This window comes from Penicillium lagena, assembly GCF_028827675.1.
Source record: "Penicillium lagena strain IBT 129212 chromosome Unknown utg000001l_segment0_segment0, whole genome shotgun sequence".
NCBI classification, from domain to species: Eukaryota; Fungi; Ascomycota; class Eurotiomycetes; order Eurotiales; family Aspergillaceae; genus Penicillium; species Penicillium lagena.
The window spans coordinates 1,423,654-1,438,247 of record NW_026623222.1 but is presented as its reverse complement, the minus strand read 5'-3'; the positions used below and the strand labels follow the sequence as shown (position 1 = coordinate 1,438,247).

Here is a 14,594-nt window from a genome sequence, read left to right as displayed (position 1 = left end):
ACTGGTGCATTCATTTACTTGGATATAGTATCTGTTTTATGTTTTTATGCTCTACGAGGTACATACAAGAATACGGGGTATGTTGTATACTGTGAAGTGGTAGTATGAATATATACTGTACGTCAAAACTCAATCTCGATGTACAAGGCACATCTACGTAGCAGATTTCCTCTGTGTTTGGGGCTTTCCTATCTTACGTGCCGAACTCATCACTACCGGATCTCAGCATCTACATCGAAGACTGGGAGGAAAGGAGATCCAGCTGCTAGCTGTCGGAGGTGCCATTGGAACATATCGCACTCTTGTACCCACAAGTAGGATGTCTCCCGATAATCATCACATAGCACTGGCCTTGTTCACATTATAGTAGTTTCCCTTGTTGTCCGACTCGATGCGGAACCACCGGGCACCGTACTCGCGGCTCCGTAGAACCAAAATGCAATCATCCGCAGAAATCCACGCAGTCTTCGACGAGGCCACCGTCTCCTCAGACTCTGCCTGAATTTAAGAACAATCCACAATGTAAATATGAGAACAGCAGCGCTGGGGAGAGCCACAATCCAGAACAAGCTCTGGTTGAAGGTCCCGTCTCGGATGTCGACGCTATTCATGCCGAGGTAGGAGGTCACAAACGACAGAGGCAGAAAGATGACCGTCACAATCGTGAAGATGGCGATTGCTTTGCTATTCGACTCTTTTCGCACTTCGATCATGGACCGTAGCTGTTGAAGGTGGTCAATTGAGATGGAATGTGCAAGGCAGAAGGTGCACCTTACCAGCATGGATGTCTTGTCGGACATAAGCTCTAGCTCATCTAAATCACATTTCATTTGTTTGAGCAGCCTGCGGCTTTGGCGGATGCTTTGCAGGCTGATTTGGTAACGGGGATGTCTGAGACTGGTCCACACCGTACGAAGCCTGTCAAGAACCTCCAGCTGCTGGTCCAGTACGGTATGGACAATATTCAGCTCTTCTCGGAGTCGTTGTATTTCGTCAAAGATTTCAGCATTTGGAGATGTCCGAGCTTGTAGTTCCTACTACTAGTCAGCTTTCGTAACGATGGATAGCGTGCAGGCTTGTCAATCGTACCAGGCCCAAGATATACTGTCGATAGATTTGCAATAGATTGAACCCATCTGACAAGGATATCCCGCTCGTATTCTCATTCGGGATTCGCACCAAGCGCTCTGTTACCATGGTCACAATGTCCTGGGCGTTGACGCTTCGGAAAACTTTGGCTTCGCTGAAGTCGCCTGCATGGATCATGGAAATGAGCTGATATTCGGCAGTTTTAAGAGATTTGAGGGTTTTTCTCGCACATGGGTCAAGAAGACCCCAATCTAGTCCAAACTCCTGACTAGAAATGCAGACGTATATAATCATGGGGTTGAAGGCATCAACCAAGGCCTTGGGAAGGTAGAAGGTCCGGTGTTGCTCATCAACACCGTGTGAGACCCGAGCGTGAATTTGCCTAATATATTTGAGAAAAGCGGATATACGACCACCAATTTTGTCGAGATAGGCATCATTGAACTAATTGAAGAATTAATCTCTCTTCCATCGCAGAGAGAGAATGAACGACTCACATAGCCAGACGTTATTGCTAGCAATGCGCCGTAGAATTTCTTGATCAACAAATACTGATGGTTATTCTGATACTGCACAGGCACGAACGCATCCAGAATTTCAATCGCGTTGGAGATCAACTTTAGCTTTTTCTGCGTGGACTTTTTCCCGACAGATCTTTCAGCCGCTGAAGACCGGTCTAGAGGAGTGTCAACGACTTTCATCTCGGCAAGGACTTCTCTCCGTGAACACTCTGGAATTGAGTCGAAGTAGTACTTTTCTCGCCCATGCTTGAGGAGATAGAGTGTTGCCTCTGCCTCTCGTTCTTCCAATATCGCGCGAATAGTCCCATCCGCATCTTTGTAACCAAACATTGGCTCGCTTGTCTCCATCAGTGTAGGTGGCAGATCATCGCCTGTTGCAACCTTCCAAGCAAAGATCGGACACATTCGTGTTGTTTCTTTACCAGTCTCCGGCTGTGCGTCTGCTGCAGGCTCCTCTGGGCTTGCTAGTTGCGATGATGAGTCCCGCTTGCTAGACTCAGTCGAGCTCGACGAGGTTTTGTCCGAGCGAGTCGTTAAAGATAATCCGCGACGATCGCCTGAGGCTCTTCCCACAGAAGGCAAAGGATATGCAAAGTCTACGGAGGAGGTTTTTTCGGTAGGGATACTATCCTCAGCAGTATCCTCGTCGAAATCTTCAACAAAGCTCTGGGTACCAGTCGATCTTCGGGATAGCCTTGGGACTCCGTCATGTTGTTCTCCAGTTGCTGTATAAATGTTTGTATCCAAATTGAGAGGAGAATTTCTACGGAGAACCAGAGACATCTGCGACGAGGGCTCAGGCTGAATTGCTCTCATCGTCAGATTGGACCCACTCGCAACGTTCTCGATATCATGGACGCTAGCAGATTCGTTGGGCTCGCCAGGAGTCTCAGAGTTTGCATCCCGGGCAGAAACGCCATCTGAAGAATTCCCAGGATACTCAATCTGACGGGATGTGTCGATTCTTTCCAGAGGCCTTGGCGTGAATGAATATGGCTGGACTGCAGTGTTGATGGAGTTCTCGTCTCCGGGGTCCGATCTTGAGTCCCTATAGCGAGAGCGAGGCCTCGACATTCGTCCAATGGTCTCAGGTCCAGTAAGTTTGAGCTCAACTGTACAGCCAGGACGGATTTTTTCATCCCATTCTGCGGGCGTGATGGGCCCATCCGGACCAATCAAGATGTAATCCCCATTAGTATAAGGACGCCGAGAAACATAGCTCTGCTGCATCTTTGTACCAATTACGGATTGCATTTTCTGTTCAAATCACGAATCTGGTTAGTATGCGTTCCGGCGTAATAAAGGGTGGGAGTGGCCGTACCCGCCAGGTCTTGCCAACACGCCAGGGAATACTCAGTTCGAAACCATTCAGATCCTTCAAACGAATTGGTTTCTTGTCACTTTGCCAAGCATGTCTTTTAACGGCATTGGTATGGTATTGGCGTATTGAGTCGCCGTCGTCTCTGTGCTGACTGCTGATGTACATCGGATGTCGAACGAGAATGTCGTCGCGTGTTATATTCGAGGCAGAGTATATAGACGATCTTTTTCTCAGCATGGAGTCTGTGGAAGCCGTGTCAATGGTTGAAGAAAAGACCTATGAGTACAGATGCTTGAGGAAGCTGAGAAGCTTCGAAGGTGGACTCACCATGATTTACTGTTTGAGCATAGTGTGACCTGGGTCTGTGGGTAAAGTTAGTCCTACTGTACGATCGCGAGGGTCGCGAACGACGAGGCAAAGGCCGTGGGGGCTTCTCGACGATATAGATCGTTATATCACTTTCAGCCCGGAGAACAGTTTCTGACCAGTTTGCTTCCGAGATAAGCTCGTTCCCAAGCCGTAGCTCGTATTCGTCGCTCCAGGAGCCATTTATGAAGGAAGTCAGCACTGTGTTATCTTCTTCCATTGAGCTGAACATGCTGATGAACTCCTATCTCACTGAATGAGCCGGTGCCTCGCAATATTAGATAGGATTTCAATCTCAAACTCACCAACCATGTCTGACAGCTCCGTTTTGGGAGAAAGTACTGTTTCCCTTCGAAGTCGATCAATCGGATCTGGGGCATTGCACCTCCCACTTTCGCCTTTTCGAGGGAAACATACTCCCCCCAATACGAGCGAGGTCGTTCGGGCTCATGCTTAGGATCAATTCTAGCAATTGATCAAAATTGAGTGACTGACCCCGGTCAATTGGAACATACCTTCATTGATCAGAAGCATCCATGTCTGGGGCACATGAAGCACATCTGACACCTCTAGAACTTTGCGAACAACTTGATCCGTATCCCGCTGCCCAGTCGACTGGAATGAATAATGAAACTGAAGAAGACTTCTCACCGGGTGTATCGGTTCCGCAGGAGAGGGGTCTTCAACGTGTAGCGGCTCGAGACTGAAGTATGGAAAAGCTAAAAATGCAATCGATGCCAATTCTTCTCTTAGCAGTATCTCGTCGTCATCATCCCTGGCGACGAAGCTCAGCGCAGTTGGATCGAGAAACCTCCCGTGCACATATGATTTCTCATTTCGTTGCCGGAGGTATCTGAATGCTGAGCGGATAAGAATGCTGGTCGTTTCTGGAATATTTTGCTGACGCAGAGCTTCCATCTTCAATGCTTTAGTCAAACCTCCGGTAATACTAGCAGGGGTCATACTTCAAACAGCTCGAGATTCATGTAATTGCTTTGTACGTGACTGTTTTGTGATTGTTTAGTAAATGCTTTCTCGCGTCGACAAAACCGACGAAAGTATAGAATCAAACATACACCCATTGAATTTCTGTCTTGGACGATGCGGCTTTCTCCTCGTACGTAAGAATTGCTCGGTCATGCAATTCATCCTCAGAGCGAGGGATTAGTCGTGACTGGATAATATGATAAGTCTCCAGAAAGGCTTTTTCATCGTGATTAAACGAGGATTGATGAGTGAACACCCTGCTTCCGAGCCACTTCTGTTCTTCATTTCCATGGCTGGCAGCGGAGCGAGAGGGATGAACGTTAATGACGTGGTGAACTGTGAAACGCTCTTCATCAGAGTCATCCGCGAGGTCATCGTGGTCTCTGTGGAGGTATTGGGGTCTTCGGCTGGCATTTGAAATCGCGAATGTGGAGATATCCTGTCCTCTCCGTCGATGGGTTGGACGACGAAGAAATGATTCTGGAAAATCAGATGCAACTTCATCGAAGTCATTTTCGTAAACGTCTTCGTATCTTTCGGGCCCTTCTGAATTGTACCGAGGCGGCGATGTATCGTCCTCATCCAGATGTCTTTCAAAGTAGTCAGGGCCGCTTGAAAGGCCTAGAGTGGGTGGTCGGCTTGAATTGAAAGTGTAAGCGCTAGCCGAAGTGGAAGCGCGAGAGCCGTTTGAAGTGTAAGCGTGAGGAGTATTCGATTTATATCGAGGCGGTGATATATCGTCCCAATCTGCCCTGGCGGGTATCCTAATGGTCTCATAGGACCGGGTCCTTAATCGGGATCTGTAACTGGGCCGCGATGGACTTCTTGGTCGAGGACGAACGAACTCCGATGTAGTCGCTGATGATGTTGAGGACAAATCTGGCGGCGCAAAAGCCACCCTGGCACCTCTCTGCGGACGAGGGCGCACATAGCTGTGGACTGACTCGGTGGGGGAGCCAGCAACGGAGTCAACGCCGTCTGACCCATTTGTTGAAGAGTGGGCATCCGAGTCGTGTTCATTCATCGTGACACCTGAAGCGGCCGGTATCAATATCAGAACGAACTGTCGCGGCCAAGGACATGCTCAGGACACGAGGCTGATCGAGGAAGGACTTCGCTGTTTTCGATTCATCCACACGAGATCATGTAAAGCGCCTGCAGAGTGAATGTGCGATCGAGAAGGCGAAAATCAGATTAGAGTGGTAACTTCGCACATCTGATCGCGCAACGCCGCATTGACCTCCCAGCTGAGCTACAATATTGGCCCCTGAAATATTTGGCCCCGCTCGATTCACCGGTTCCTACATAGCGACCACACGTCGGGAAGCTATCTCTATATCTATCTATCCTCTAGATACTCGGAAATAGTGAATTTGCGGACTGCGGTTACACTACTTGTGTCCTTTTGATAGTTTGTCGGGATACCGCTACCTAGCTTATTCGCATCCACACTATTCGGATCCCCGAGAACGACCCACCATGCTACAAAAAGTCTATAACTACATCACTCCCCAAAATCATGTTACAAGCAAGCCACAATTCTAGACATATTATGGCACTGGACATGGTATCGCGGTTACAGGGTGGCCATCTCGAAGAGGAATTGTCGGAGTCTGAATTTCCTGTATTCACTAGTAAATTTTGTCATGTGACAATGATTGAAAACGATGGTATTCAGGTCTAGCTATCATGACTATCATGTCCATATTTATAGCAGAGAAGCGGTAAAACTCTACATAGTGAGATCTGGCCACATCGGGGCACAGTTCCCTGATGGGGAACTCCCAGATGGGTAAGCGGACAGATGCGGCAGCGGGATAGATTACCCGGGGGCCATTATTCTGACAGGAATCTATAAGCTAGAGGTTTGCAGCCGCGTGGAACTAGAATTTTTGGAACTAGGCCTATTCAATAACACGTTGCGCCTAACTATATTCCATCCTGAATGGCAGAACAAAGAGAATGCGCACGGTGATCGGAGTAAGTCATTATCACATCTTCTCAAAGTACAGATCTAATGCTTAGCAGTGCGTCACCTTGGTCCTACCTAGTGGGAGAGCGAATATGCATATTTTCGTAGTCAGATGTTGGAATTGCCTGAAGGGGATGGCAAAAGTGAAAATGACTACATCCACGATAGTTGGATCCCCGGAGGCGGAGTATGAGTTTGATAGACAACAAGAGACGATTATTAGAATCAACTTGTAGCATCAATGTACTGGCTTTGTCAAAAAGAGAACGTCAACCAATCTTCAATACTCAGGCCGGCGTTCCGAAAATGGTCCCTAGAACTGTTTTCTCTTACCCCATCCCGAACGGTGTGACTGTGACAGTTGTTTTGTTGTAGTATGGCCGACTCTTAATTGCACAGTATATCACAATGCTTGAAAATTAGTGTATGTGATGGGTTCGAGTTAGAATTAAACCTAGCCTTCTTGGTTATATTGTTCAGTTAGTTGTGGATCAAATTCCTTCCGCTTCCGTCCCTAATAGTTCGTTATGTAATATTAGGTGACGTTCTCATACCGCCCGGTGGCGATAAACCAACACTAATAACATCCCATTCACGACACTTCCAGTTGTTGAGATCGCCTTCATATCCTTATAAATGTTTTCGTTGGACATGGATGACAATGCACTATACCATACAAAGCTGGATACTCTGTTTCAAGGAGTCCGCCACCCCCACAGCACGGCATCCACACCGGTCACCCAATTCCGAGGTATAAAGTACGCCTCCATACCAAAAAGGTGGAGACAGTCGCGATTATTTGAAGAGTACTCCGACCGATATGATGCAACGATTTATGGGTAAATCAAACATGATAACCTCTGAACACCGATACTGACGGGTATATCAACAGGCCGTCATGCCCTCAATATGCTTCTCCGGTAGCAGCTGAAGACCTATTCAATGGCATCGACGTGAACAGCATGGATGCCGTCAAGACCGAGGGACCATTTCAATTCAATGAGTTTGAATGTCTAAATCTGAATATTTCTACTCCGACGGATAGATCAAAAAGGAACAATATCCCCGTTATGATATGTATTCATGGGTGAGACAAGTGATCTCTCCTTGCAATAAGGGATAAAGGGAGCTAATTAGTAACATTAGTGGGGGGCTATTAAATGGACGCAATGCATCATGGTTCGTCGACGGAGGAGCCTTTGTAGCAAAAAGCGTGATATCTAGGAAACCAGTAATTTTTGTTACTTTGAAGTAAGTTCGGCTAATATAATATCTGCTCAATTTCTCAGTTATAATGATAATATCGCACAGCTATCGGCTCGGATCACTGGGCTTCCTTGCATCTAAGCAGCTTCTTCAGGATAATCAGGAGGCCGGGGATGCTGGGGTTGGGAATTATGGTAAGTTTTTAGGGCGTCGAACCAGTAAAGAAACGATGCTTAATTTATAATTTATTAGGACCCCATGACATTGTAAGTCCTGGACAAAGAAAATGATCCGGTAATAAGCTCATTAACGTGTCTAGTACCTCGGGATTGAATGGGTCTACCGCAATATCACCGCCTTTGGGGGAGATCCTCGCAATATAACCCTGTTAGGAGAGTCTGCTGGCGCCTTGGGTGTTCTAATGCAAGTCTACTCGTCTCTGCCACGCCGGTTTCGAAGAGCTGTTGTTCAGTCCGGACAGATCGACTCTGGAACTATGTCGTACCCCGCAACACTAGAAGAACAACAAAGCATCTATGACCAGCACCAGAAAATGTTGGGAGTAAATTCTCTGGAGGAAATGCGAAGATTGCCGGTTTCTGAGTACGAATCTATCCCGATTCAGTTGCAGAAACTAGGATCTATGATCTGCCGGATTACCATTGACAATATTCATTACAATTCTTCATGGCAAGAAAGTGACTGCACTGGCCTTGAAATCATTGTGGGAGACACATCTCATGAATATACAGTGTTCGAGGCCATTGCCAGAGAAGTCTCTCTGGGTCAAGACAGTAACCGAACTTCAACCGATAATTTTATCGCCAGTCTCAAAGACGTTATAGCAGAGGACAGACTGCAGCAAGTTTTGGCAACTTACAGCATAACACCCACCCTGGACAATGAGGAGATCTTGCTTCGCCTTTGGCAGCTCATAGAAGACTCTACATTCGCAGAACCGACGGAGAGATTCGCGTCAACCTCAGTGAGACATGGAGCAGTGGTATACCGATATCTCTTCGATGAGATCAATCCATTTGGTGGATGGTTCGTTAACCGAGCAGCGAATCATGCACTAGAACTGCCTTATCTGTATGGTCCGAACGGTATCTTTAGTAAAGTTGAAGATCCACTAAAAGAACAAAAAATCTCGACGGATCTTCAAGAAAAATGGCTGCGATTTGCTTATGGAGAGAGGATTTGGAAGCCATTCAACGAGGGCGGGTACTATGCCTTCGGTCCAGAAGGCAAGTTTGGTCAAGTGGACCTTGATGAGGTTAAAATCAGACGCAGAGTGCAGAGATGGGAGTGGGTGAGGGTGCTGAGGTTTGAGGAAAGATGGGAGTTAGTTATTCGAGCAGTCGCATATGCTTCGAGGCTTTTGTGGAATGAAGCTGAGAAGACATAATGGTTTCGCTATTGACAGACACTTGAGGGAAAGGATCTCAAATGACTGGATCGATCCCAGCGCACCACAACAGCCGTGCTCCAGCGCTTTCGCAGTTTAAAGGGCACGTGGTTCATACATGTGCTTGATATGTCGCCTGATTAACTCCAACTTTTACTTTTCGGGCCTCAAATTGACGATTCTATATCAAGGGATAATATCCTCGATTACTAAGGCAAGCATATAGCCATGATCGGAAATGGTTCGTCAGGGATTCAATCTTTTGGTTCCCTTCAAAAAACCGCAAAGAGCATCATTCATTATATATTCGCAGCCCTACCTAGATTTCTCCGAATTATGAAGCCCAGTCTACAAAGGATGGCGGAACTTTGCATGTAAGTCCCTCTGACGCGGCCTCTTCTAACCTCCCAGAGAGAAAACAGTGACCCTAATTCGTCTTCTTTCCTAGATTTAAAGATTCGAACGAAGAAAAAGAGGCCATTAAAGATCCTGCCGTATTATATGAGTACCGTAAAATGATTGAGCCAGCCTCAATTACGATATTCAAGAACCTTATACATCGGGATACTTCTCAAGGGGTGAAGGAACAGTTCCGCGCCGCGATCACAAAATTGATGGAAGAACGCCTGTCAACGGTTTCGGCATTGCGAAGTCGACTTGTTCCAATTATGAGCCATGGTGCCGTCGCCTTATCCCCTTGTGATGAGTACCTGGTCGCAATCCAGCAACTAAATGCCAAGCTCGTCGATGTCCCTATTGAGGCAGTTATATCATCCGGAATGCGACGGTTGACAAAAAGAAAGACCACTTTGACATAATACTTAAAGCCACGGGATTTTTCAACTCCACACCGTCCCCTAGTTCATGAAGCTGTTGCTACCATCTGGAATTCATTCCAAAGAAAGACAGTCATCTCGTAAAGGTTTAGATCAGGTTTTTCGAGTAGGTTGCAGAGAACTTCTAGCATATGCGGCGTAGTGCTTCATCCCTGAGTGATACAAGTTTTGAGGACGAATCCAAGTTTCCGAACTGTCACAAGTTCCTGGAGACATTTTTTGTCCGTCCGTTCATTGTATTAATTTGCGTCAGCCATTTGAGAGGTTGTTAGTGACTGGCTTTGTATCATATCACTAATGAAGTATTGCTTTGAGGGAGGTAGCCTCGGTACCATGTGTGCAGAAAACCTAGCAACTCTCGAGATGATGAAATGAATGCCAGCGCATTGAGGGTCAATGAGCATGGAGTTGGCACCAGGAATGGTAATCAGGACGTGCACAAGTTAAGCTCGGCATATGGTTATTATGCGAGGGCCTGTAATTTTGGTAAAAATCGTACGGCCCGGTTACTTAGCCCTTACTCATTTGGAGAACCACCCTCAAGAAGAATCTGCAAGCTAGGCATTCTCTAGATATTACTGCGTTCTCATCACTAATAATCAACCACTCTAGGTACAGGAATCAGTGCATAGGTTTTGTTTGTGACCAATCCCACCCTCATATCCCAGAACTAGGATCTAAGCCATGAACATGGCCACCATGGAAGTCAGAACGAACACGACACTGAATTCAGCCCACGGCCGTACACCCTTTGCTCCATTTGTAGAGGTTGCGCTGGCAGCGGTCGAAGTGGAGGAGGGCTTGTCATTATTGTCCTCGCTCGCGGCCTGGATAACACCACCCTGGACCATTGCTGGCACGTTGGAACTCTTTGTACCCGACGCCGCCTTCTTGAATGCTTCGAGGGTATCCGCGCCACTAGAACTAAAAGTAACTGTCAGTGTCTTAATTCGATCGCTTCCGCTGGCATACTTACGGTGGATTGATCACCCCAACCATTCCGGCCTGGCAGTGCCCAACTTGTCCGCAGTAGAACCAGATGGGGTTTGTGTCGTTGACGGTCAGGACAAAGACGTTAGACTAGTAGAATATCAGAAGGGCCTTCAGCCTGCGAGATTGACAAACGCACCGACTCGGAACTACCAGGGAACGAGCCGCTGTAGAAGCTGCTGGAGCTCATGGGTTGGCATGGATTATTGAATGCGGCTTGAGCCACCGAGTGATCGCCCGGAAAGAAGTGGAACTCGACTTCGTCTCCAGGGGAGACCATTAGGGTATCCGGTTCAAACGTGAAGCCGTCTTTTCCAACATTAACGGAGTGAGTGGAGCTTGAAGAAGAACTGCTCATAGTGGTGGTTGCAGCAGTCGTCGTCGTAGTTTGGCTGCCACCACTGCCACTGCCACCTCCCCATTGAGCCGCGGCCAAAGGAAGAACAAAGGGAACAAGGAGAGATAGAGATGCCTTCATTGTTGCAACTGCTTGGACAATTCGGAAACGGTGTGGATAGAAGTACTTGCGTGTAAATTCTGCCTCCTGAGAATCAATAGCTGGGCCATCCTTTATATATACATAGAAGTATAAACAATAATATGCGGTATGTGGAATTTTCATTTACCCTTTTGGGTCGTATTCGTATCCAATAAACAGCATTCAGTTGAAACGTACCTAGAAGACCTTCGGCATAGCCCCATCCTTACTAGTCAGAGACAGATCTATTCCAAATACCTGACAGCACTAAAAAGCTAAAATAGCTTACCTCCAGAAAGTCTAAGCAATTCCTTTCTGGAAGAGGAAAATGTAAATGGACTCCAGATCAGACAACAAACCTGTTCTAGAACTGAACACCGAAAGATACGCCAGGCGCCATACTGTCACCGCTCTCGTCCTCTGGATCTACATATCACAATTCAACAAAGACAATCTCTTGACAACTCAGTCATAGATCCTGGCTCCGGGGTGGCGCAGCTCAAGGGAGCTGCAAAGAAGGTTTGGCATAAGACACGGCCGCTATTCCCAAATAGGAAGGCGCAAAATTTCCTTCTCCAGCTGCTTGCATTGCTAAGCAACATCTAAGCAATCTGTGGACGTGGAAACGATATTCCGTGGAGAAGACAGAAATAAGTATCTCGTGAATTGCCATTTCTAGGCAATGCGTGATATCCAGAGAGGCTTAGTATGGACAGTCTCTTGACAATCTCTTAGGGATTTCAAGTTGCTACAATGGTTGATCCCTTGTCCAAGATGGGGACCGCGTGAGAGAAAAATGACAAATTGTGAGCTGAGGCATTCCGAGTTACCCATTTTCGTTCAAGTCTTTTCTTGAATCCACTATCTGCTCGAGGAGCTTGGTCTTGGTGCCTTGGAGACATAGGACTTGTCTTCATCGGAAAACGACTCAAGCTCTGCCTCCATCACGCCTTCCAACTTGCCAAGGTCCGTGTGGTGATTGATAAGATCGAAATTGTAGGGTGGGCCTTTCTAGCGAGATAAAGAGGGGTGATTTAGGCACCAGTTGCGAGGCTGTGATCCAGAGTGCATCTGACAATCCAAGGTGACTAATCATAGGTCTCCCTGGTAAAAATGTAAGATCAAAAGCGCAAATAGAGTAGTTCCCAAGAAGCGACAACTGTTACATATTCAAGGTAAAATATCACGAGTTTATTCTATCTTGCTTAAGAGAACACAGACGGGATCTGTCCAGGGGGTACACATTGTCGGCTCGACAATCGGCCCGAACCGACCCAGATCCATATTCCCTACCCTTCGCCCTGGGCAGAAGCCATGGCTCCTTGGACAACACGGCCCTACAACTGGCCAGTATCATACCAGCCGATCCGTCAGTCGGGTTTGAGAGCCAGCAATGGGTAGCGAGTGGCCCATTCCGATGACATATTAGGGGCCAGAGCACCGAGGAGACATTGTAGTAGCCTAGGCAATCCCGTCTGAGCAAGTTATCTGATCTGATGATTCAAGATTAGAGAAAGGTTAGACAGGCGCGGGGATTGCATGACAGGACACTAACGGAGCGCAGAAGACCTGGGGCTTCCCTTTAGGGCCAGGACGTGAGGTCTTTGACGGAGCCCTCCCAGGAGCCCTAGAGGCTCTAAGAATTTCAAATCGAACCAACTGCAATGGCCTTGTCACGATTTTTCTCGACTCCCAAGTGGCTATCGCAAAGCTACCACACATGCGAGCCGGCCCGGGATAGGCTCTTACGCTTCAAGTGCATGCAATAATCCCGGACCTCATATCCCTGGGCCAAAAATATATTACTCAATGGGCTCCATCCCGGTCATGCACAAAAAGAATTAAACGAAAGAGCAGATCAAGCAGCTAAACGGACAGCCAACAAACCTGGATCGATCTCATGAGGCCTCTTCCCCTCCATTCATAAGGATGGCTTGTACGGAAATCGCCAAAACACGCAAACAGGCCTGGCGGACACAAACACTGGGGAAAGTATCCCACCAGAACCAGCGAGCATATCGACCTTACAAAGGATAGAAACTGGACCTGGCAGCATCGCCAGCCCCTATCAAGTGGCGAGCCGACCACCAAACGTAGAGCGGACATGCAGCGACAGGGGCCCACCTAGACCAAATTCAGCGCCAGAAAATCTCCGAACGCAGGAGATGTAGAGCACCAAAAGAAACGATACTGTAGTACTAAGGTGTTCTATGTGAAACAATTAAAGAGAGTTTGGATGGAAGCCGAATTCGAACACGACTATATAGCAACTTGACTCTGGACAACTGTTGCTGGACTGGGCTTAGCAGGTGTTTGCGTTTTAGTCTTAGAGTGAAGTTAGCTAGAGGTAGAGTGGATGAGCAGAATAAGTGCAGAAAGAGAGAGTCATACTGACTGCCAGCCTCTTAGAGAACGCATTAACAATGCCATCCACAAGCATTTCAAGCATCTTCCCACTAGGGTCATTGTTGGCATTCACCTCTGTTACAACCAGCCCCATTACTTTTTCGCTTCCCGCAAACACCCGCAAAGCCGTCATAGCTTCATCAAACTCCAGGCCTGCATAGTGAGGGTAGTTACCAATTGGGAATTGCCCAGTGTCGATAACGTCCAGATCGAAATGAACGACAATTTTGTCAACCCTGGACTCGAGCCACGTCAAAGCTTCTACCGCGGCTTTCGTTGGGTTTTTGCTCACCGTGGGACGTGAAAAGACCTTGAATCCTCCTTCTACAAGGAAAGTCCAGTGCTCAGCACTTGGCTGATTGGGGTCTAGACCAAAGAGAACAATATTCTCATTGGTCACAAGTGGAGATCCGTCAGGTTTTGAAAAGCTCTTCATGCTTTCCAAGCCTCCATCTCGATGCGTAAGATGGGTGATAACCATCGAGTCGAGGATTCCGGTCATGCCTTCTATGCCATCGTCAGTGGGGAGAGTAAGATCCGCATCCCCATCGAAATAAAGGAGGCCAATGCGGTCGTGAAGATGAACAGTATTAAGCCCAGAAAGCACACCACCCTCAATTGAACAATCGCCTCCCAACACTAAAAGAAATTCGTGGGATGAATTCACGGATGAAACAGCAGCTGCGACCTTTCTCATCACTTTGATAGTGTTCTCTTCATTGCGGACGCCATTCAAGATATCTGTTGGGAGCCAATGCTCTACCTCATCAAGAGCATTGAAATTCAAGACTTCATATCCTATCTTCTGGAGCTTCTGTACCAGTCCGGCATCTTTGAGAGCTTCGGGTGCTTTTGACTGACCCGGCCAATGAGTCCCTGCCTCGGTTGGGACCTCCAGGACAACAATTTTTGGATTTAAGCTTGACGTAGCCATGGCGACGTGCGTGATCGATAAATTTGAGATCGAGCGGATATCGGTCTTAGTGACGGATATGCTTTTCGAGGCTTCAACGC

The 14,594-nt window shown here is 47.4% G+C and overlaps 4 protein-coding genes across 4 annotated transcripts; 1 reads left to right on the top strand and 3 right to left on the bottom strand.

Annotated features, from left to right (window-relative positions):
* Positions 1–336: 336 nt before the first annotated feature.
* On the bottom strand, positions 337–5,308 carry N7510_000639 (Mg2+ transporter protein CorA-like/Zinc transport protein ZntB; the record flags this gene model as incomplete). The annotated part of the gene is made up of 10 exons (XM_056972568.1): positions 337–498; positions 558–722; positions 777–1,034; positions 1,090–1,533; positions 1,587–2,867; positions 2,932–3,173; positions 3,316–3,541; positions 3,603–3,749; positions 3,793–4,246; positions 4,374–5,308. The coding sequence occupies 10 exons, from the start codon at positions 5,306–5,308 to the stop codon at positions 337–339; spliced, it is 4,314 nt and encodes a 1,437-aa protein (XP_056837685.1).
* A 1,584-nt stretch (positions 5,309–6,892) lies between these two features.
* Positions 6,893–8,870, top strand: N7510_000638 (alpha/beta-hydrolase; the record flags this gene model as incomplete). The annotated part of the gene is made up of 6 exons (XM_056972567.1): positions 6,893–7,095; positions 7,149–7,343; positions 7,403–7,507; positions 7,568–7,656; positions 7,715–7,728; positions 7,782–8,870. The coding sequence occupies 6 exons, from the start codon at positions 6,893–6,895 to the stop codon at positions 8,868–8,870; spliced, it is 1,695 nt and encodes a 564-aa protein (XP_056837684.1).
* A 1,513-nt stretch (positions 8,871–10,383) lies between these two features.
* N7510_000637 (cupredoxin domain-containing protein) lies at positions 10,384–11,174 on the bottom strand (the record flags this gene model as incomplete). Its single annotated transcript, XM_056972566.1, has 3 exons — positions 10,384–10,630; positions 10,683–10,786; positions 10,836–11,174. The coding sequence occupies 3 exons, from the start codon at positions 11,172–11,174 to the stop codon at positions 10,384–10,386; spliced, it is 690 nt and encodes a 229-aa protein (XP_056837683.1).
* Positions 11,175–13,515: 2,341 nt separating this feature from the next.
* N7510_000636 (uncharacterized protein) lies at positions 13,516–14,514 on the bottom strand (the record flags this gene model as incomplete). Its single annotated transcript, XM_056972565.1, has 1 exon — positions 13,516–14,514. The coding sequence occupies one exon, from the start codon at positions 14,512–14,514 to the stop codon at positions 13,516–13,518; it is 999 nt and encodes a 332-aa protein (XP_056837682.1).
* Between the last annotated feature and the right edge of the window lie 80 nt (positions 14,515–14,594).